At 39.4% G+C, this 24,833-nt stretch overlaps 1 protein-coding gene across 9 annotated transcripts in view; it reads right to left on the reverse strand.

The window, feature by feature from the left end:
* Positions 1–3,668: 3,668 nt before the first annotated feature.
* CELF1 (CUGBP Elav-like family member 1) overlaps positions 3,669–24,833 on the reverse strand; it is a 47,372-nt gene continuing 26,207 nt past the window's right edge. For 4 of the 9 annotated variants that reach the window (XM_039704770.1, XM_039704768.1, XM_039704763.1 and 1 more), the window contains 6 exons: positions 21,938–22,066; positions 15,526–15,639; positions 15,161–15,346; positions 14,162–14,305; positions 12,340–12,507; positions 3,669–6,647 (listed from right to left, as the gene is read on the reverse strand). In XM_039704770.1, the coding sequence (XP_039560704.1) occupies positions 12,380–12,507; positions 14,162–14,305; positions 15,161–15,346; positions 15,526–15,639; positions 21,938–22,066 (701 nt within the window). In that variant the 3' untranslated portion in view covers positions 3,669–6,647; positions 12,340–12,379. Of the gene's footprint in view, positions 6,648–10,731; positions 12,508–14,161; positions 14,306–15,160; positions 15,347–15,525; positions 15,640–21,937; positions 22,067–24,833 lie in introns of those variants that run through there. The other 5 variants (XM_039704769.1, XM_039704764.1, XM_039704766.1 and 2 more) reach the window with 2 other exon arrangements.

The following is a 24,833-nucleotide window of genomic DNA, read 5'->3' on the forward strand; positions in this document are numbered from 1 at the left end:
TTTTTATGGACATAGGTCAGCTCTGTCACAGATTTGCTGCAAACACACCTCTGACTTCCTAATTTTAGGGACAAGGAGCTAACCATCCTGGAAACCTTTGTTCTTGACTGAATGTCGCTCCCTGTCATCAGACGAACGTGGCAGTCCTCCAAAAGTTTCCAACAGAAGTCAACAGCACTGTTTAAGTTCTGCAGCCAGAATTTGACAATCTTTTATGATGAATAACAATAAAGACACAGAACAAGAGGTATCTGCACTTTTTGGTTGCAGGAGAGAAGTATTAGCCCCATTAAAAGATACGTTTATGTCTCCCACACTGCAGACTGGCTCCTCCATGAGTCACATTTAATACTCTCACCAGTGTGCTGCAGCCTTGTTGGTCCAGAGATTTATTCAGTCCTTCTTAAGAAGACAGAGCAAACCCAGGGGGAGGGGAGCAGGTGGAGAATACTACAGGGATATTGAATGTTTTTCAGATGTAGAAGTTCCAAGAACCAGTTTTGTGATCCTTTTACTGGGCAAAGAGAAGCAATTTGAAGTTTTAACAGACCTGCCTGCAATACCAGTCATGTTTCCAGCTGCCTCCCTGATTCTTGGTGAATTTGGTAGCCGTTCTTCCCCAAGCAAAGGTCAATACCTACAGAATCACCTCAAAGGGTACCAATATCTTGGTCTGTCAACAAAAACCCAAGGGAGCCTTCCTCAGGTAATACCCTTAAGAAAAGCAGGATGCAAAATAAGGAATGATTGTCTACCGAGAGACTTTACATCATAGCAGTTACAATATTAAAGGATTACATCTGCCTTTGTCCAAAATTCCCTCAGAAAAGTATTTCAAAATACTTTTGGGAGTTCATATACACTATGATATTTGCATTATTTAACTTAGCTGTGTCTTTCAGAGATGTAATGTGCTAGATGGTACTTCAGCAGAGACTATATGTAGTCTCAAACTCTGGAAGTAGAAACTGTGGAAAAATCTACAGAAGCTGAAGAAAACTAATGGTGAGGCACTGCTGGTTAATGTGTGAAAATCACTTCAGCAGCAGTTAAAATTATTAGCTAGGTACTTTATAGATTTTAGGACTTGCATAAAAGTCTGATTCAGAATATTAAAAAATCTCTCCTCCTTCTTTTATGTCTCTCTAGATGTAGGTGATGGGATGGAAACAAGATGCAGAAGATCAGACCCCATGGAAAGCACTGACAATAGTGAGGCCATTCAGATTTCTAGACTTGGAGAAGCTAAGAGGCCACAAAAGCAGCCACTTGGAGCCTGCTCTGTAACAGAATCAAGCCAGGACTCAGGTATGGGGAAAACAAAAATTATATCATTCTTGGTAGGTCAGACTATTTTGCAACATTAACCTTCCACAAGTGAGCTGTCTGTAACTCAAACTCATCCCAAGATTGTTTTGGACCATGTCAGTAAAGCACTGCTCCCTTCCCCACACTGCACAGCCAAAATGAAGAGGGTGCCTTGCAGCCTGACAAAACCCATCTAACAGGACATGATTGACACTGCATTTTGTTAACCTCACTTTGCCTCCTTGCTTTTGAGCACTATGACAGTGCTCAGTTTCTCAGGAATCAATTCGCAACTCACCTGTTGAGATAAAAACACCCTAGTAAAATAAGGGCTAAATCCATCAAGTTCAAATGGGTCATTTTCGAAAAACCACAACATGCTCTAATATGGAACACACCACTCTGAGCCCAGCTGCAGCTGCCTAAATAAGGAGGGATAACAGATCAACACTGCCTGCCTGTGCTACTTCAAAAAAAGCAATGGCATCTGTTTGTGGCTCAAGATAGCTGTAATTCATTCAAGATTCAGCTACAGCTTCTACAGTTAATAATCCACAGTTTCTCCTCAGGAAGTATAAATAAATGAGCCTGAATGGTGCTTGGCAACATCAAATAAGGGAACCTTACCTGTCATATATGCAGTGTGGCTCATCAGGCACTCACTTCTTCAGAGAGACCTCACTGACCTGCTTCTCCTCCTCCCCCCTGCTCTCCATAATGCCCCCGGTGACTCCTGGATGTATGAAGAGAGCAGAACGTGGCAGGTAAAGTGAGCAAGACTGGAGTAAAAACACATAGTGAAAGGTGGAGGTGAATATGAGAGGAAAAAGGTTTCTCCTAGAACATTCAGCATCAGGATTTCATCTGCAACTTTGTGCATTTCCTACAAATGCTGTTAAATGTAACCACTCGTGTGAAAATGCTGATTATTTTCAGAGATTAATATACTGGCTCTTAGGTGCAGTTTGATTGTGTACAGATTGGTGGTGGCCTTTTAAGTTGAAGAAAAAGCCTTAAAAAATTAAAAAAAACTCCTGTGACCCAAGAGTGATCTGGTGTCAGTTCTGTAAGATGTAGCTGGCAGAGCTTTGATTGTGTAAGACAAGGTGAGTGAAATTTGTGCACAAGCTGGAATCTTCCATTCAGCCTAAACAAACTGTTTTTCTCATTCAATTGTTTCTCTCCATCCTTGGCCTCAAGTTGTATCTAAACTGAAATCCCTCCAGCCTCTCTCCTCAACAGCTGCAAATTAACTGCGGGGATCCCAGCACAGTCTGTAACAGGTGGCTCTGTGCCTCGTGCCGCAATTGGTGCGCTCAGGGCAAGGAATGCAGCACTGAATCCTGATGCTTTGCAAGGGCTCTCGGATTTACAATCATGTAGGAAGTGATGGGGTGAAACAGAGTATCCCAGATAACACAGGAAAAGGACATGGAGGAGAAACATAGTGGTCCTAAAAACACTTGCAAGTCTCCAAGATGCAAGACAGCAGAAGGAAGGAATAACATCAGGGAATTTTAGGAGCTTTCAGAAATGCAGCAAAATCCAGGCCATTGTGATACTTTCCTTCTGAGAGAGGCAATATTCGTGTCAAGCTTGTGGCAGGCTTCTAAATGCTTTGGCTATGCCGAATACTTTTTATTAATTTGAAGTGAGCCATCATAAAAGATCTCAGTTCTAAGAGCAAAGCAGGTAGCCTTTGCTTATCACTAGCAAGTAATCCAAATCCATTTGCAGTTTCCCTGTGCAGCACTTCCAGGATGAGGAGCACTGAGGGCTGCCTTGATGGTACCTTGATGCTGCAGAACCAGGACAGATTCAGGCAGCTTGACTGTGGGGGAAGCTGGAAGGGGAAGGAGGCGATGGCAAGTGTGCAACTTGTGAGTGGCATAAGCTGGTGCCTCTCTAATCCCACACAGCACCACCACTGGTGCTGCTCCTGCAGAGCTGAGGGCTGCTGCTCTGCCCAAGCTATTGAGCCCCTGAAACAGCCTGAAGCACAAGTGCATGGACAGGCAAGAGGCCGCATGGCACCAGTTCCGTGAGGCTGCATATGCCTACTACTCACCCCCAAGTGTTGCACATATTTGCATTATCCAAGATCCTCAGCTCTTCCGTATCTAAAGGGGACTTGACTGTCAAATGATCAAAATGGATGTATATCAACCAGAAAACCTCTTCAATTTCTACTCAGAGTAGCCATTTACACAGAAGTAAAAGTCAAGTGGTATTGGGCCATGAATATCTTTGTGTCTCACAACTAAGAAACTGTAAAATAGTTCTCTCATCTTTCTCTTCATGTTCTCACACTTGGACCCCAAAAAGAACCTCAAGTTTAAGACACAAATCCAACACACAAGGACTCTTCTCAAACAGTTTAATAGCAAATAAACAAAGGAAGGTACCACACTTGGCATATACAAAATGACTTGTTGTCGGTGTGTCTGTGCAATTAAAACAGCTTTAAGTTGCCCTTTGGGACAAAAAGAAAAAAAACACACACACAAAAGGAAGAAAATTCCTTTAACACATACTCGCTTGTTCCAAACTTGTAACAAATCTTTTCATTTTTAAATCCACTACACAAACTCTGTGATCAGATCAGAAAAGCAACATGCGCTCCTCTGCTTTTTAAACCATTAAAGTAAAATCTGTAATTCTCTACAGAGTACAACACAATTTCACACAAAAAGACATTTTGTTTTGCAAATCAAAACAAGAAAAAAAAAGAACAGCTCAAACAAGGTAAAGAAAAGCATTTCTACGACTGAACCACGACTTCGAGTTGATTAAATCCCATTAACTGCAGAACAGACTCTACATTTGGTCATAGTGGCAATTTGTTTTCTCGTCACATTGTGAATCACTTTACATTGTTTTCTAGTAGAAAAGGCAAAAAACTGTACAAAACCCCTAGTGTTAAATACAATGTTTGTACCAATAAAAAAGCCCACAGGTTTGTCTCCAAAATGTAAATTTTCTTTTTAAATTATTCACAAAAAGCAGCCAAAAATCAGAAAGGCAGCTGCTGCTCCACTGTCTCAAATCCATTAAAACCACCACAGAACAATTAAAACAACCAAAGGAAGAAAAGGAAGGAAGAAAGGAAAGAAACACCCAACATTTGGCATTTTGGTTTTCTTCAGATATTTTTCCACAGGTTTCCCCAAGGTTCCTTACGGAACCAAACGCACACGTACAGAAACGTACTGGCAGCTCCTCCACACACTGCAGGCCATCAGTGCCCCCTGGCACACAGCCCTGTGCATTCAGACTGTGGGACTAACAGCAGCCAGCCCCCAACCCTACTTCCCAAATAAATGAGTCTCTACCCTTTTTCATTCAGCCTCACGATTCACTCCCAAGGTACATGTATCATATTCAAATTGTTCTCTTTTGTAAGCAGATTAAGGACTGTCTACACAAGTCTGGTCAACACCTAGTGAGAATACAGTATCCTCAACCAACTCAGGAGTAGGACAGAAAACAATCTTTGCATCTTTACATTATCCCAAACACTGGACAAAATGAAGATTTCTATCCAGTCAAACTCTACTTGTTTTCTCAGCAAAAACTCTTCTCCTGGAATTCCATTTCACATTATTTCAACTGTTAAGATACTTACACTAGCTTGCTGCTGCTTCTGACTGAAACTTCATCACAGCACACACTCTTCAGGTGCCTTCATTTAGAAGCTACCTCCCAGTTTCTACCTGTGCAGATGGTACATAAGGCAGGGGAAGCCTGCTGCCCAGAGAGCAGTAACCTGTTCATCCTGCAAGCCATCAGAACTGCTCAGCTCATTACCCAATTAAAAATGAAACAAAAACTAAAAAAAGAATCTCCGCAGAGATTCCCCAGCTAAGGCCCTTGAAAAGAGAGCTGGGGATGGTACCCTGTTCAGGTAACAGCTTCAGAGGCTGTTGTATTGTGCTTGTCATTTGGGAAAAGAGCCAGCAGTTGTAGGACCAGTGTTACAAATGCTTTCTCTGGGAAATTTAAAACACTTTATTTCATGAGCTAACCTAGATCCTTCCAGAATCCTGCCACCAAACTCTGACTGATGGTATTAGACTGGGGCTGGACTTCACAGAAATGTGCCCTGAGTTGTGCAAAATGCTCAGTGTTTGAAATGAGCCCTAGCTTCAGACAGCTTTGGAAACAGAAATGTTGTGAGTTCCCCCACCTTCCTGCTCCCAGCTATCCCCTTCCACCAAAACTTCCACTAGGGGAACAGTGTAACCAAGCACCCTCAGAGCTTCTGACAGCGCTGGAGATGGAGCAAGGTCCAGGTGCTCTGTCAGGCAGACAGTCTAAGTGCACAGGTAGATGCCCTCAGGTGGCTTCCGATCAGATATTTGTCATACCAAAACCACCAATTTAAAGGATACCTTTGAAACCCATTAAATTGCTCAGTTTTTGCACAAACTATAGAAAACAGAGAGGTGAAGGTGATATATAGGAGGGTGTGAAGAAAACAGCAGGAAACATGCACAACATTTCTGGGCACTATCTTAGTTTGAAAGATTAAAACAAAAACATCACATTTTGCTGAGGAGATTGTAGTTACAAAAAAAACCCAAGCATGCCAGAGCTTAACAAAATACAACATCAATTTTGATCAAATTTTCACTGCAGACTGATAATCACACAGGGAAGCAGGGGAAAAAATAAAAATAATAATTAAAAAAAACCCCAGTAAATGTCAGGGCAAAACTGTAGCTACAATCAGAGGAAAACGTAGTTCAAGTGTTTTCTGTTGATGCCACTTCAAGTCACAAGTTTGAACTCATAAAAACACATGCTGTCTCCTCAAGCACAGAAACCAGATCAGCAAAATGTGACTAGGAAGTCTCCTGAAAGATTGAGTCACACCATATAATTGACTTTTTCTTTGAACTGTTTTTAAAACTAAGCACACAGAAAAAACTAAGCCTAGAAAGTGATTGGCTGTATGTTCACAGAAATACAAATACTCCACAAGGTATGCTAGCAAGGCTGCTCTGAAGACAAATTACAAAGAATCAGATTCACAAAATCAAGTGGTTATCTTACGAAGGTCTAGAAAAATAGAAATTCTTTTATATTCAAATGCAAGTTTAAATATTCCCCTTCAGCAGTCTTTCTAGCAAAACCAATTTGGCAGCACAAAAAAAAAAAAAGAAAAAAAAAAGAAAAGAAACAAACATAATAAAAATACACATCAGCATCAAAGGTCAACACAAGGTCAAAGGTGAGAGTTCAAGCATCAGAGAAGCTGAAGAGACAAGGATTTGGACGATGTACTTGAACGCCACATCGACATGCTTTAGGCACAACGATGAACAAACGGCAGGAATCTAGAAAAAAAAACAAACCAGAAAGAGGGAGACCCACTGAGTTACACAGAGCAGTACATCCAAACACGGAGAGAGAGAACAAGAATGGGCACTGTACAATGAGATCTCCTGGGGAAGGGAGTTGACAGGGAAGGGCAGCACATGCCAACGATGGACAAGTAAAAGTCAAAGTACATGAAAGACACCAAGTAAACATCAAACTGCCAGAAACCAAATGGAAGCAGAGGCCTGGATTTCCCTCTCAGCACCCAGTCTGGGGAGCATTCCACAGCCTAGTGACACACTGGTTACAATGCCCCGTGCCCAGTGTGTTTAGAACAGAGTACACTCCCTCCCCAGGAGACCGATTCCAAAAAATATGGCTCCAGGGCAAACATTTGCCCACAGAGACTGAGACCATGAGACACAAGATAGAGGACACAAGGGATTCACAGGTGGTTTGATGTTTGAGACTTTTCTTGCACTCTAACATGGCAAGTTCTTAGGCAGTAGTAGCCCAGCAAATCCACGTTTTTTCCTTTAGCTACAGTCTCTTCTCATTCCCTAGGAGCCCATGTAACTGGGGGTGAGTGATTTGGAAAAGGGAAAAAAAAAAGATTATACAAGACAAAAAGCTCACACATCAGAGAAGAATTTCTTAAGACTTGACTGCAAGTTAAGACTTGTCCTAGCTGAGCACTTGTCATACCATTAGACCTGCACAGGGATTTTCCATTCCCAACCTTTTATGTAACAGCCCACAGCTCCCTGGTTTCATGAGGAGGAGATTCTGGGCTCTGAGAAGCTCTACAGTCACTGTTGCCAGTTTGATGAGCAGAAAAAATGTGTTTCCTGAAATTTTCTTGAAGAGTTTATTAAAAAATAATTCTTATATTAAGTGACCTCTTATATAAATACCTCTGTTCCCTCTCCTCAGCTCCTCAGTGAACTGCAAGAGACAAGGAACAGTTTGGGATGAGAGTGGGAGGCAGAAGAGAGAGGAAATGGTTTGTTTTCTTATTCTGCCTCCCCACTCTGCCACCCCCAACTCCCCTTTAGCTCCTGTTTGTGGCCTTAATCTTCAGCACATCTCAAAGCTTCTGGTTACAGACTAGAACAAGGTGAGATTTGCATATTATCTAACATAATTTGAGAATAGCAAGTGTTGCATTCTCATTCCAAAGCAACAAGAAACACATTGTCTACTAAATCAGCAACACTCCTCTTATTAGAACTGCTTAGATTAATTTGCTTTTCATGCTTTCCAATAAAGGGAAAGGACTTTAGTACAGATTTTAAACCAACACCAGCAAACAGAGTACAATGCAACTTTTGCACTTGTTTTTATATTTCAAGAAATACTCTAGGTAATTTGCAGATAGGTGCAAGATTTCACTCTTAAACCAGAAAAGCAAATTCATCATGAACTGAGGCATGAGAAACAACAAGAAGCATGAAATCAAGTGACATCTTAGCATGCACCACTGATACCCTCTGTGTGATTTATCTGGGGATTTTCTTGATATGGATTTTTCAAATACTTCTCCCAGCTATGTTGAGTTTTATCAAAGCCCTATGGAAAGACTGGCCTATAAAAACAGAACCATGAGATGCTGGATGAGGTCTTAATGACTTGAAGAAAGTTTTTCCAGTTTGTCCTTGTTTTATTCTCACAATCATGATAATTCTGCCTTCTGTGTTTTATATTTTGTGGAAGGTATGCTGGGGAGATCAATCATCTTTATGTTTAAATGTCTGCACCAAGAAGCTTTCAAAGCATTGTACCTATTCATAGTTGCACCCTTCATTTGCAATTTCATTTATCCAAGTTGGTTTTATGTATTTCCAAATAAAACAGAAACAAATTCATTCTGCTTTGTTGTTCTTCCCTAATCCACAGCCATTACCAGTTCAGTTAGATTCAGCTTGCATGATAGAATTATCATAATATGTGACTTTCAGTATTCAGGTGAAATGTCCTGGTAGATGCATTTGCCAGTGAGATTCTTCTGGGCTGGAATTTTTTTAAAATGCCAGCTTTGTATTATAAAAAAGCTAAACTACAAGGAGCTATCCTATTTGGAACTGTTGATTATCTAGGGGACTGAAGAAATTATGATTTCACTATACTACTGACACTAAGCAGTATCAGGCTAAGTTCATAATTCTTTCACCTTGCTATGTCAGTAAAATCAAGTATCTCCTGAGAAAAAGAACAAATCTATGAAGTAGACAATTTCCACCCTGTAAACTAAAATTATTTTAAGTATTTCCTGGTGGCACACGTAATAAGGAATTCTATTTCATCAGAATTTCTTTTAGCTTTTCCTGTAGAAAATGAGGTTCTTTGGTTTTAAGCGATAGCATACTTTGTCCCTGTGGCTGCTTCAGCCAACTTTCTGCAGTTTATTTGAACTCCCCCAACTCTTATCTTACTATCCAGGAAATAAGAGTATTTGACACTGATTTCATTTGCACTTGAATGAGAGCATGATATGAACTAAAAATTTAAAAGCCCCAAGTCCCCAGAATCCCAGACTTTCCTGCTAATAAGTGAGGAAGAAAACTGGCTTAAGACTGAAAGGCAAGAGCAGCCTAAATCCCCACAATCAGCAGCAGCCACCAAACAGACACAGAGAAATGTTGACTTTATCTGATCAGCTTTGTTATCAGAAAAAAAAATCTGCCCAAGTCACAAACTTGATACATTTATTAACTTTGGCAACATACACATTGATACACCAAGAAAGGGAAATCTGAAACAAATACACAAAAAGGGCAACATCTTCAGCTGGTGAAAACTGATGCAGCTCTACTGCATTCAGAGAGCTGAACTGCATTGATTCAAACCATCTGAGGATCACATATTTTAAAATTTAACCTGCATAGATTTATTTTCTTTTTCTTTTTGGCAATACTTATAGTTACGCCAGTAAGGCACAAGAGCTAGCCCAAGTTAGGTGTCTTAAGGTGATTATGTCTGGGAGGAGTCACTGATCAAACTAAGCCACAGTGTAAACTGGTGAATCTCCTCAAATTAACAGGAGTTGCACCTATTTGCAACAATGCCAAGCTTGATCTGTAAGTTACAGTATTAAGGACACAGTATAGATTGAAGAAGCTAAAATATCTAATTTTGGGCAACTGAAATGACTAGTAAACAGGCTAGAGCATCAGGTTAAAAGAAAAACAGGACAAAGGTCTTGGACAGAACAAGGGGGTAGGATGCAAAGAAGGTAAGAGTGACTGTAGAGACCCCAGAGCACAGTGCCCTCCTCCACTGGTTCACAGCATTCATCTTCCTCGTTTAGCAGTTGTTGGGCTGCAAACAGGCCACTGAAAATCAGTAGTTTCAATCATGCACATCATTATGCGTGTAAAACAATCACATTCAGGATTCTACAAAACCCTGGCCTTTTTTTCCAGTGAAATAATTTAGGTAATAAATATTCTCCACCCTGGAGCGGTATAAAACTTCTATAAAAATAGAAACAACATTCTTGGTTACAGCAGGTTGCACTTGGAGCAGTTGCTCCCACCTATGGTTTTTTATGTTTTTTTTTTTTTCCTTTTTTTGAAAAGTATATAATTTATATATATATATATATATATATAAAAATCCCATTATCACCCTGGAGGCCTTCACACTTCAACACTCTTTTCTCAGAAAACCAGGACACATCTTTCCTATGGTGCAGAATTCAAGTGTACATGGTTCACTTCAGTGTATGTTTACGTTTCTAGAGAGATTCAAATAATTAACACAGAAAGGTACCACATGCCAGCATAACTTGGAAATTTGGCAATCTGGCCTTTGAAATTTTGCCACCACAAAATTATTTAAATAATACTGACAGATTTATCTGTCTGCCATCAATATGGACAGACTGACATTAACTGCTTGATTTTCAATCTAAGAACTGGAAAGGGCTCCCCTCGGATGTTACCTATCAGGCCTTGTGATTCTGAGGTTTGAGATCCTAGGGGGCCCAGTCCCTAGAAATGCCCAAGATTCCCAACAGATCATGGCACACAAGTGGGGATTCGCACCCGAGATCTCAGGTTTGATGGGTTTAGTGCTCCTCCTGCTGGAGCAGAACTGTTAACACAGACCCCATGTCTGACCCACACACATCATTTAGCAGCTGGATCCCAGAAGCGTTAGCTGGAGCCCTGGGAAACAGCCTTACTACTCAGGGATACAAAGAAAACAAGGAAAAAGAGATATTATGAGGTAAATTGAATTTCTGTTATAGATACAGAAATTGTAAACTTCCTCTTGTGACAGAGGTGGATTTTGGTGGTTATAAATGGAACTCTACACAGATGTCTTGAAACAGCTCAGGCCAGAGTGTCAAAAGTCCTTTGAGCCCCCTAAACCAGTGAATATCAAAGGCCCGTAGCAATGCACTAGCAATTTCACTGGTGTGCAGAAAAAGTGTGTGTTCAGTTAAGGGGTGCGTTCCATTTTCCTTCAATATAAAAGATAACAGCTTGTACCAAAAGGCAGAAAAAGACTGAATGGCTCAGTACTCTGGTTCCACAGCTCCTGGTTTAGCCTGTTTTGCACTGGTACACACCACCTTAAAGGAAAACTGCAGCAGAGAGATACACCTAATTACTAGACCAAGTCACTGCATGAATTTTGTTCATTAAAAAAAAACCAAAAAACAACAAAAAACCCCAACAAAACAGGAAGTTATCATTTCAATAAACAATCAGCACTTACATTATGCTTATGAAAAGGAATTCATAGCAATCTCTGCAAAAAAAGGACATTATTCCACAGAAATGGGCAATGTGATCAACTGTTAAGAAGAAAAATTGTCAAAAATTTCTGCAGGTCACCAGGGATCTAAAGTTTATTGTGTCCAGACCCAGATGTATTCATCCACACTAAGCTGCCTCTACCTTTCCACAAAACCTAGATGAAGTACATAGGTTAAGTTTTCTTATACAAGGAGAAATTCACTGCATCTCATTAATATTCCACTGTAGATAGAGTGTGAAATTTTCTGGGCAGAGACATTATTTAATAGTTTTATAAAGTGCTGTGTACATTCACACTGCTATACAGACCCTAGTTTATATACAGCAAAGAAAAAAAAATCACTGCAGTTTTCCTTTGGCTTGTTAATGTGTTCACCCTTTTAGCCCGTCTCCTGCTTTAGAGATGATTTATTAAATCCCCACTGTGACATACAGTTAAGGAAATTTCAAAGAGCAGATGGGGCATGACAAAGGCTACATGGAGCCAGTTCTTTCTCACCCAGGACTCTGTTCTCCTTGCCCATCTTTGTTTTCATCAGCTGTTCCGCGTTATTTCTGCTTTCCCTTCTCCTCTCTACCCCAAGGCAGTGTGGTGTCAGTTTCTGCTGCTCCCTTTAACCTTCTCTCCCCACCCCCAAGGAGCTGGCATTGGTCCTTCTCAACACACACTGGTTACAAACACAGCAAACTTCAAATAAGGGAGGAAAAAAAAAAAACAAAACTAAACAAAAAAACCTCAGCGATATGGCACCTAAACTCCAAAGTAAAACACTGGAAACAAAAGCACAAACTTGTCCTCCATCCGAAGCAGGATTCTCAGCAGAGGCTGCAGCAGAGTCTTCGAGGGAAGATGTGCCAGATAGAAGGCATGGATCAGCTTCCAGGACTGTAAAAACACAGCCTTAGGGCTTCGAATCACTAAGTGCGCTCCTCTCCAACTTACCAGAAGATCCTTCTCACTCCAGTCCCGGAGGGGAGGGTGCTCAGTATGGCTTGCTGTCGTTCTTGGAGCGCTTGAGCTGTACTTTCAGCCGCTTCATGCCGATCTGGAAGCCGTTCATTGACTGAATGGCAGCCTGCGCAGAGACAGGATTGTCGTAACTTACAAAACCTGAGGAGAGGAAAACACACAATTACCCCGGGCCAGAGCTGCCTGTAATGGCTACTCACAAATGGAAACGCAGGCACTCACAAGGTCGGAGAGAACTGCATGAAGTGCCACTTTCAGAAGCTCACAACTGTTTCAGACTCCTCATAATAACTTCTAAAGCTCTCAAACAATGCATTGCTTTCTGACATATGGAACTTGGGCACTTTGGCCAGAAGATATACACAGCTTGGGAAATCAACATGTTTCAGTGTATCAACAAAATAAGTACTGCTGTTTACAAGAACTCATACCTGTGAGAAAACCAAACCTGGAAAATGTTCATCCAGATGCAAAAGCTCATTACAGATACAAAAAGCTCATTAAAGATACAAGACAGGAACCACCCTCATGACATTATGGGAGAAGATTTGTTTGGAGTGAAATAGCTGCCAAGGAAGGGTAGCACTGGCACCACTATTGTTTAGGTTGCTCTCAGATGGAAGGTTGCACATCATTCCTGGAAAGATTACCCTGAAAATAAACTTCTCCAGTGTTTTGAAGGATCCTATTTTAAATAACTCCACTCAATGTCTGAAGTGAAAATAACTCCCACTCCAGTCAATGGCAATGTGTCCATATATGTGTTATAGCTGAATGATCAGCATATTTCTGTGCTCTCACAAAGCATCAGATTGTCCAAACTTTTGGCTGAAATAAGAAAAAATTCAGGATTTTATGTAGACATAAAGCTATCAAAACCATAGAGAAAGGTGTGCCTCTCCCATTCCATCACAAGAAATCTCCATATAACAGTCATGAGAGGTTACAGCACCACAAAAATGCAATATGGTAACCACAATAGTTATATCTATAAAGAGAAATAATTCATAATCATAATGTGCTAAGTAATATATACAAATTATTATTGAAACTATTGAAAAGATAGGAAGAGGCAAGAGGAAGAACTCTCTCAAGATTCCAGTCTGCAAACACAAATAACAATCACATATCATTTTGAGTTAGAAGGGATCCACAAGGATCAAGGAATCCAACTCCTAAGTGAATGGCCCAAAAGGGGATTGAAGCCACAGCCTTGGCATTATTAGCACAGTGCTCCAACCAACTGAACTAATCTCAGTGAGAAATATCTGTGGTCAGAACACTATAATAGGGCACAATAGTATGAAACTGTGAAAAGCAAAAAGTCACATTGAAAATCAGGAAAATACAGTTTATTGGTGGAAGCATTTGGTTTATTTATTTATTAGGAATATATAGATTCCCTACTTAGTTAATAGCTAGACTAGACAATATACTGAAAAAGAGATTACTATGAAAGTCACCTTTTTACAGGTAATGATTTATTAGAATAACAAAATATCCTGAGTTGGAATGGATCCACTAAGATCACTGAAGTCCCTGAGAATCACACTGTTCATCTGAGAGCACTTTCCAAACACTCCTTAAACTCTGTCAGGCTGGTGCTGTGACCAGTTCCCTGGGGAGCCTGTTCCAGTGCCCATGCACCCTCTGGGTGAAAAACCTTTTTCTAATATCCAACCTAAACCTCCCCATACCCAGCTTTTATCCTGGGTCCTGTCACTGGTCACCAGAAGGAAGAGATCAATGTCTGCCCCACTGCTTCCCCTCAAAGGAAGCTGTAGATCCAACATACCAAAACACTTGCTTAGATTGGTCTGCTTGTCAATGAAAACCTTGGCAGAGACGACATTTCCAAATGGCATGAACATCTGCAGCAGATCCTGATCCCCAAACTCCTGGGGAAGATGGTAGATAAACAGATTGGCTCCCTCTGGACCTTCAAACAAGTAAGAAAATAAATTCAGAAAGAGCATGGATATCACATACCCACTGCACAAAAAAGGTGGAAGAGACAGTCAAGACAAATTTTCTAGATAAAACAATGAAATTACTGTTTACAGTCCTGCAGACTTGATTCCAGAATAACCTTTGCTGGGATTGATCACTCAAATAATTCTAGCTCTTTCTGACCACTTTTGTTTGTACTTTACACATTGTGTCAAAACTGGTTCACAAAACTGTAATGACAGCTGAACAGTAAAGTTTGAGTGCTTTGTTCAGATGTTGACTGAACAAAAAAAATGGATATGCAAAACCTGTGGTCCCAAAGCAATTAAGTAAATTTCCAAACAAAATACAAATAATCACATTGCTTGCAATCTGACAGATTCTCTTCTAAACACGCTACATTTTGCTGAAAACTTACTCCTACATTGTACATTACATTACATATTAAATTTAACCTGAATCTGAAGAGTGAAAAAACTGGCATTAAGTAGCTGTTGGAAGAGGTGAAGGACCCAGAAAACAACATTAACAAAACCACATCTGATTCTCTGACAGTGGGATCTGTCAGGCTGTGGACTCATATTCTGCTTCCCTCTGAGAACATTCAGGAGTATAATTAAGGAAGCACTTAAGACCAGACAAATCCCATGAGAAACATCCTGTATAAAAACTACTTTGAGCAGCCCTTAGTAGAAAGATCCCATAGACCTTTTTAATCTTCAGTAACTCCTGGATTCTAAGAAATGACACCAAATAAAAAAAATCTGCAGGCAAGGAAGGTGCAAGGGCTAAGCTTGCCCTTTTGAAAACCCGTCTCAAGTAGCTTCTATAACTTTCTGCCTACCTTCTTTTTGACTTCCTGCTGCACCAATACTCTGCTGTGTTAAGAGACTCTGGTTATAGAGTGTGGGCAGTGCAGCAGCAGCATATTGCTGGATTCCAGAATAAGCCTGTGTGAGGGCTTCCATGGTGCTACCTGTCCCATTTGAGAGACCACCACTGCCAAGTCCTCCATTTAAGGCTGCCATTCCTGTATAAGAAAAAGGAAATAAAAGATGACTGAGTGCTTCCACTGAGCCAGATCAATAACCTTTCAAATGCTCTGCACAATTACAAAAAGCAGGGAGCAAAAAAATCACCCCAGAGACCTATTCAGGCTGAGGAATGAGAATCAGCTATTCCCCCAAGCCAGCACTACACATAACTTACCTGCTAAAGAGCTAACGTTGAGGCCTGCTGTAGCACCTGCCAGTGTCTGCAAAGCTCCAAGAGAAGCCATTGGATTAACAGAGGAGCTGCTACTGGAACTAGGTGAGGAACCTGCTATTAAAATAAAACAATTAAACTTCAACCAATATTTTTTAGTCCTGATAATTCAACTTCTTCATTAAGTTATTCCAGTAGGAAAAACTAGTAAGGAGAAGATTCAGGGAACACAGGATATTTTATGTAAAAAAAAACCACCCCAAACCCACACAACTTACTTGGTCATACTGCTTATATGTTCTAAGCCCTTCCTACATTTTAAAAAAATTCTACTTCATCATAACATCTACTCTTTGTAGCAATAATAATGTCAGTAAGACATCTAAGATTGAGACATTAAACAAATACTGGCTAAACTGTATCTCAACATAAGGTAACCAGCAGTGATGCCCTGTTTCCTGCTGTCTAAAGTAAGAGTCACTTGCTATGTATTAACACATATCCTTGAAACATCACTCAAGGTGAAAAAGACCTGCAACACAGGTAGTAGGGACATTAAAAAAGGCTGAACATACGGTTTTCCCATACTGCCAGAACAGGAACACCACATGCCCAGATTATTTTGACACATTAAATAATTTTCTATTAAAAATCCTGCTGCCGCAGCTGGGGCTAGGACTGAGAGAAATCTTGAAATGTACATCCAAAAATAAACAGCTCGTCCTCTATTCCAGCAACATCTTCAACTACATTGATTCAGCTAGAGAAGTCTATCAATATAGTACCTAGGACAGTAACAGCTTACATGGCTCACCAAATTCTACACCAGGTAGGGTTAGTTCTACGGAAGCCAACATCAAAATCATGAGAAAAAAAAAAAAGCTGGTATGTCAAAAGAAAAAGAAGTTCACACTGAGATCATCTACAAAGATTTTGGACATGATAAAATAAGAAATGCATAGTATTTTCTGCAGAAGAAAAGCTATATGTATTGCTATTAACCAAGATATTTATATTTACTGCATAAAATGCACTAGAAAATATTTATGGATGCTAAAAATTAAAAGATATTGAAGACTGATGCTGTAGAGGCATCTTGTAATCTGTTTGCAAGAGGAATTTAACAGTTTGACCAAGGAGATAAGAGAAAAATTGAATTGGAGGAGTTTCCAATTTTCCTCATGTTTTTGTGATTCTCAATTATGCTGCATACATCCATTAAAACTTTTAAAAGAATTGTCAGCATCTTTCAAGTAGTTTCACACACACTTAATATTTACCATTTCATCTTTGTGGCATAAAGTGTCTGCTGGCGTGGGATATTGCAACTATTTAAATGGAATACAGCCTAACAACTCCCCCAACTAAAGTAGCTGTACCTAACCAAAGCTGCATGAGAACCAGAGCTGCACTTCATACCACTTTCTGTAATAACAGATGGAATGACAAACCTCCTCTAGTACATGTTAAGACAAACTGTTCTAATAAATAAAAAACTGAAAGTCAATGTCCCAAACTATTTTAAGATGCTTACTCTAATGAAAAGGAGACACTTCCTGTCTTACTATCAGTAGCATGTTAAATGTTGGGAAAACACAGGGAACAAGTTACAGTATAACCCTCAAGCTGGAAGAAAAATTAGCACAGCTGGCTGAATAAAAACCAGAGTTCAGAAATCATACAGTTACCTGGATTTTAGAATACCACTTGTTTCTGCAACATTTCACTGCTGATCTTTATAATTCAAATAGACACTATATTTGACAGATGAGAACACCATTTAAAAACCCTTCCAAACCTATCCCAAATAAAATAGCAGCAGCTAAGGAAAATAATGGCTAGAGAACAAAGTGAGAGGGAAAATGGATACTTTCCCTACTTTAAAAGACTGATTTTAAATAAGTTAAGTTAAACCACTATAAAAAGCTGATCACAGTTATTTTAGTTTAGCTGCCTTTATGAGAAATTTCTTTAGGCAAAACAAGAAATGTTTTAGTACCGAAAATGCTGAGAAAACTAAAGACTTGTCTGTATTTTCTTTATCCTGTGTGCACAGGAATTGAAGATAGCATCCGATTTCTGATGATGACAAAAGGTAGATAAGTAACAGTAGAGCAGAAATACAGGGCAATTACAAAGGAATGCTTCCTGTGTATAGCCTATATGCCAACAGAGCCATCTGTGAATGTAGGATTTTTTCAGCCAAAGGCAATGCCTTTATTACAAAGTTACAATTTTCATTCATTAATTTTAGTGCAATGTGAAAACCAAATTGTTGGACTCTACTCTGTTCAAAGGCACAACTTCTGCAATTTAATCATGCACTATGCTAAGAAAAAATATGGCTTTTATTTTTAAATGATCGGGTGGCAACTTGACCTGATATCCTGCAATTCTGTTGTTAAAATATCTAATGTCTGTTTTTTCCCTATTCATCTTCATCACAACAATAAGGTATTTGTAAGCTGTAATCATATCCTTCTCACATGTCAGTCTTCTATTTTTCAGACTATTCCTAAAAGCAAAGGAGTTTCATGGTTTTAGTCATAATTTCTGTTCTTCTGTTTCTCCTGTGTTATATTTTAGATCAGGATATAGAACAAAGCAACGGGAATGGGAAATCCATATTGTTTTATACATTTTCTTTACTCTATCCCTAATTCTTAATGTTGTTTCTGTGCAGTTTTTGGTGCACTGTTGGGATTTTTTCTTGCTGCTAAGGTTATGTTTTCTTAGATCTACATACTGAGGTATATCTAGTAAAAAAGGCTAACTCTAACAGAAGTAGCTGAAAATGCTTAAGAAGATTTTAAGAAAATTTGAAAATGTAATAAAGAACAGCTTTGTAGAAAGATACTGAAAGACATATTATTAGAAAGAAGATGAAACTCAGATAAGGACATCAAGTAGCAACTTGTGGAGGTAGGTAAACTGAGAGAACAGTAAGTCTGTCCTAATTAAGTCATGTAGCATCTGAGCAATGACCTAAAGAAAAGTTAAATTCAGGTGATGAATCTGACTGAATTGTACATGAATTAGTTCCAGTAAAACCAGAAATATTCTGCTATCTCTGAAAACAATCTTCTTGTTGTCACATCAAGGCCAGGAAAATCATGTAAGCTTTGAGGTTGCCTTTGGAAGGAAGAGAAACTGAAACATACCTCAGTGTTTGCAACCATTCTATTTTCCTCTGAAGTAGATAATTATTATTGGTGCTCAAGTCAAAAAGATGACAGACAGGACACTCCTAACCTGAGATACTTCTATAGTACTTCCTTGGATGTTCCTTTCACAAGCTAGCAGTTTGAGTTTATTTACAGCCATGGTCTCTGCAATGACGACTACATAACAGCAGCAGACTGTTCAGTTCCAAGAGCTGACCTTCAGCAAGGCTGAAGGTTTTACTTCACTCCATTCAAAATACACAACTTGGACAGTGCTTAGAACTATCTAAAGAAAATTGTCTGAAATGGGTAGGAAGGCAGCACAACAACAATACTTAAACCCCTCTGAGTTCCACCATTCCAACATGTAACCCATCCATAAGTCCATGGAGTGCACTATGTAGACTTCCAAGCTCCCCAGATACAAATTACATCAGTGCAGATGAAAGAAAATCAAGAAGGCAACTGTGCAGAAGACTGTCTGGATTTTTCCACCAATTATGCAATTTGAGTAGAGATGTCCAAATAAGCATCAGGTGAACATTTGGATGACAGATGGAGAGAAGTCAAGGAGTTAGTCATCTCATCTGCAGTTAGGTTTAAGAGGTTATCACAGAAGATGTTGCCATATGTCCCTCAGACAAGGCAGGCACTTACTAACACATGGTACTGAACTGCTATATACTGAATTTCTTCAAGGTCTGTGTGTGGTTCAGGAGGGATAGATGTTTTCTGTGTGGAGCCCAACTGCCTTCTATGTGAACATATACAGAGTGAATGCACATATGAGTATTAATCAAAACAGAATCTCAAGTTTACTTGAAGACTAAAGAGTCAAAAAGCTGTATAATTACAGGAAGTATCATAGGATTGAATGTGTCTGTACACATTGAGGCTTCCAGTCATCCCAGTTTGAGTGTAGTCCTAAAAGGTGAAGTGCATTTATACCTCTAACAAAAAGCACTAGAACTGTTTCAGAATTTGATGTTAGTGACTACTTATAGACAACACACCCTTCAAAACTTTTTATGTCTTTTGAACAAAGCTAATTTTTACTACTTAAAATGATATTTGAAATTAGGTTTAAAGAGCAATACAATAGTGCCTGCTTCATGTTACAGGCCTGTGAAGAGTTAATTGATAAATTTGTAAAGGATATTAATACAAATAATCCACCATGATAACTGAATTGTTGACAAACAACCATTTAGTGATATGACTGATGATCAGAAGGTTATTTGAATTGAGCACAGAAAGCACTGGCTACTTCCTACCCCTAAGCCCCTCCAAGAGCATGATAAAAAATGGAACAGAATCCTGAAATATGTCTCTCATCAAGGAAAAAGGAACCTGCATAGTTCTGTGGAACAGCCAAAATTCACAGAGGGGAAGCAAACTCCAAAGAATCACTGAATAGTAGCATAACTTCATTTGAAAGAGACCTCTGTAGATTATCCTAACATTCTGCTCAGAGCTGATCTAACCTCTGAACTTGAAAATGTCCTTTCCAACTGAATTCTCAGTCTCTGAAATGATGGAGATTTCACAGCCCCTCTGGCACCTTGTTCCTGAGCCTGAACACTCTTGCCAATAATTTTATTTTTCTATCTAATCAGAATTTTCTTGGCTGCAACTTGTGTCCATTGCCCTTGTCTTTTCACTGCACACTTCTGAGAAGGGGCTGTGTCTGCTTTTTCTAGCACATCTGACGTTTGAACTTCACAACCTGCCAGCCCTTCTCCACCTCAACAAAACAGAGAATAAACTTGCTGCAGTCATCAGACTAGACAGCCAATAAGGAAATCTTAGTTTTAAATGCCAATCTCAACAAATTGTAACCTGACAAAGCATGAGGAAATATAGGAGAAACTGTCAGATATATTCACCTTCATGCTTGCTTTATGATGAAGAAGCATTAGTTGGCTATGAATGCAGCTTTTCTGTAGTCTGAATTCTTCATAGTTTTTTGTTTGTTTTCTTTTGGTTTTTAATTATAGAATAGGATACATAGCTATGAGTCGAGACAAATTTTAAAATTTCAATCTTTTAAGGATTGCAGACCATGAAATTTTTATGCAAAAAATGTCCTGCACTCTTTGAGTGAACACTCTTTGAGTGTTGAGAGAACACTCTGGACTAATTATTTCTTGGGAATTTCTTTAAGTAGAAAACTGTGCAAAGCACCCATGGTTTAACTCCCAGTCATGTGACAGAAGGTTTTCTAAACAGCTTTTCCTTGTAATCTCTTTATAATCTCTTAGCTGGCCTCCTTGGTCCTCCTACGCAACTCAAAATCTACCTGTGGAAATTTAAAACCCCCTCCTTCCAACCCTCTTTGGTCTCTCACAGTCACAGGCGAGGATGTCAACTCTCTAGGACAGAAGCCAGAGATGCTGGAAAACTGTCACTCTGAAAATACAGGGTCTCCCTTCCCATGCTAGGATTTAGTAATAACTCAAAATAGGATAGAAATAACTGAGCAGAATACTGACCCTCATTTGTGATAAAAGCTTAGTATGTCTGCCATAAGCACAATTGAATTTATTTTTAGCTTTTTGCTTGTTGCATTTAATGATGAAATTTAACAACAAGGCAGCAAAAGAACACTATTTGGACATTCTAGTATCTCTTGTTAATGTACATAACCTAAAGTTTAAAAAACCCAACTCAAAAAAAACCAAAACACAAAAAAGCCACACAAAAAGAAGATACTGATTTTTATGTGCAACTCATACACTAAATTCTAGACAACTACTTTCCAGTGAAGTGCTAGGTGTCTGTTTATTCTACTTTTATGAGGAAGTTATAATATTCTTCTCTTCATTTATGGAATATAAATTATACTGTTCTAGTGCACAGAACGCATTACCTCATACTAAAGGCATTTTCTCTTTCCATATTGAAAGTAACAGGGTGTATTTACCAGTACCTGCCTAAAATCACACATAAAGCAAGTATATGATGAGATTGTAATAATACGACTTGAAGGAGGTCACCTACCTTTCTGCTTCATGATGACCTCAAAAATTCTTTTTACTCTAAATTAATCTGACCATTTGGAGGAAGAGACACAGCAGGTAAAAAAGCTTTTGCTAGTGGCAAAGATATCTATCCTAAACAGAGGCCAGTGAATCCACTAGTAAACTGTTTCTCTATTAAAAATCAACATGAAAGTGACAAAAAGGGATAGACAAAACAGGTGACATCTATCCTGAAAGGACTTCCAGGGCAATGCAGGGGCAGTCTCTTACCTGAGCTGGTGAGCACGCTCAGGGGGCTGCTGGAGGAGGTGAGCGCAGCCGTGCCGCTGGGTGTGTTCTGAGCCGCGCTGGCCGCGGCTGCCAAGGCGGCCAGGTTCTGTAACTGCATCGCGTTCAGTCCTGCAACACAGGGAGGAATGCCCAGTGTCTCCTGGCACAGCCACGTCACCCACGTGTAACACAAACAGCAAGCTCATCACGAGGCACCAGTGGGAAGGAGCTTAAAAGCAACAGGCTTAATACTAGTTTTACTGATCTTTCCTACATCGCAGTTCCTTGCTATATTTTTCTTCGCCCAGACAGACGCGATTCTGAGAAAGGCCAGGTAGTCATTATGCCAGACGGAGACTACAAAGGACAGAAATTTTCGAGCAGTGCTCTCTCCAGTTAACAAAACATAGGAGTGAAGCCAGGGTCTGAGTGAGAGCTCATGTGCAAGCTTCAGAACTTGCCCAGACACCAGGCCAACAACTTCTCCCACTCTTATGTCCCTCCATACTCTTTGTATGTGGACAGCAGTAACTGAAAAATTCTTTCATGAAGGTCTCACACCACAGAGGCCACAAAGTCGTGGCTTCAACCCATCATCAGATGAGAATCAGCATGTTTTGTTTGGTCCCCCTGGCAGCCAAGAAGCAACAGTCAATTGTGAGATAGTTGTTAAGTGGCAGCTTGCGGCCGCAGGATCAACCAATATATGTGTAGGCTGGTCAAACCCACTGGAAAGGAAAACAGGAAACCTCAGGCATGCTGTGTGATGGTAGCAAGGAATACTGCAGGGGGAGGAAGGGACCCCTGTGTTTATGAATTTTACTAGCCAATTTATTCATCTGACACACCTTCATTTTGAGCCACCATTTTTGAATGAAACCATTTGCTCAGTACTGACTGTATTTTGCTCTCTTTTTCTGCCAGAGGATCCATTAGAATGGATCTCCTCCTGAATTGTAACCATCCTTTGGCAGACTAGCTCCATTCTTCCAATTCTGCCTTCCTTCACTTTTCTCTTATTTTCAATTTTTTGTCTCTAACTTTGATTATTTAAACAATTCCTCCTCTCCATCTGACTTCAGACAATCCCTAATACTTATTCCCAACATAATTAGAAACAAAACTAAATTAATCACCCTTCATTTAAAAACATCAGAACATCCTAAGCAGAGGTGGTATCTCATCCTTTGGATACTCAGTAAGACCTTGGGAGAAAAGCACACATCTCAAATAATTAAAACATCAGTTTTGTAATTTAAGCAGCCAACAGACAGCATAAGAATGTGACAATGCATTACAAATGAATTATTTTCTAAAGTACTTCTAATACCTTTAGTATAGTTTCTTTGGTTTTTTTTAACTCTTTTTCAGTGGTTTTCTGTTTGTGGCAGGATGTGTTTCCTTTGGCAAATGTAATTCCCAAAACAAGTGAATTCTGCCTTCATTTAGATTCTCAAGATTCCATTGTAACATAAAAGCATGAATTAAAATCAAGAAGTTTTCTACTTTGCTTTTATTGTGCTACAGAGGGTTAAAAGTGCAAGTGTTGGAGCTAATGAAGAACAGAGCAGCTTGTTCCTCACTGAAGCAGTTTGTCATGTGCACGCTGCACCTGTCCTCTTGTCATCATACTGTTTTCCCGTCTGCTTTCAAGCAGCGTCGAGATTAAATTCTGTCTGCAAAGTCTGATCAAGTGTGGGATCTAATAACCTACTTAATTTTTCTTTCTATGAATTTCAAGAAAGAACATCAGCTGAGATATTATCAAGATCTTAAAACTACAACTTTTTTGGTAGGGAATCACAGACAGAGATGCAACATACTATTTATATGTCTGGATTTTCAGTTTTTAAGGTGTGGGGTTTTTTTGTTTGTTTGTTTTTGTTTTTTTTTTTTTTAATAGTGAAGAAAGAATTACCCTGGAAACTTCTCAATCTCAGACAGTTATCCCCTTCCCTCTGCCCCAGTCCTTACTGCTGTACTTTCTTCTTTATTACATCTTGTTTTTAAGCAGACACAAGAAGCGGGAAAGGCAGGATCATGTGCACAACAAAATCATTTATAGATCACCCCCCCTGTGATATTAGTGAAATGTTTTTTTTAAAAAAGTTAGTTTTTGCACGAGTCTTAGATCTAAGAGCTCTGACGAGGTCTAACATGAAAGAAATCCATGTAGCAAGCTGAATTTGGAATCAACTTCCAGTATAAATCAAAATTCTTACAAATTAAAATCTAACACTTTGCAAACACTTGTAATTGTTACTGATGGGTGCACCAGCCAACAGAAGTCAGATCTACAAAGACACTTTTGGATGAACTTCTGCACAGAAAGGGCATGTGATATTGGCAACTACCATTAAACTCCAGGAGGCAATTTGAAAAGTTATAAGTCTTCAGTATTAAAATCAAAACTATAGATTTCTCTGCCAGCAGAAGAATTTAGAGAACGTGGTGAATGGAGTTGCTAACATGTGTTTTATTATTCCCAACTGTGTGAAGACAAAAGTGACAACCTATTTACAGCTCCAAGACTGCTATGCTCAATGAATGTTCTGACTAGCAGTCCACAGCAAGGAATTTGGCTCTTATTTCTGAAGCTGATTTTCCATAACAGTAATGGCATAATGAACTGTAATTCAAATAAATGAATAAAAGAATCTGAAAGAAGCATTAGCTTACATTCCTAACAACAATGTACTTCCAACTTAAATGCTTTGTTCTTAAATGTATTGAAAATGGGAAAACTAAGAATCCAGAATCACTGAAACCACGTGCATTAGTGAGTGCCTATTTAAAAAACACAGTTCTTCACATATGCACCTTTTGGATGAAAGCAAATATAGAGAGCACTCTTTTTGCTACCCATAAGGTAAGACAATTTTAAATGCCAGAGGTT

Source organism: Passer montanus, unplaced genomic scaffold (assembly GCF_014805655.1).
Source record: "Passer montanus isolate IOZ18808 unplaced genomic scaffold, ASM1480565v1 scaffold18, whole genome shotgun sequence".
Taxonomy (NCBI): Eukaryota; Metazoa; Chordata; class Aves; order Passeriformes; family Passeridae; genus Passer; species Passer montanus.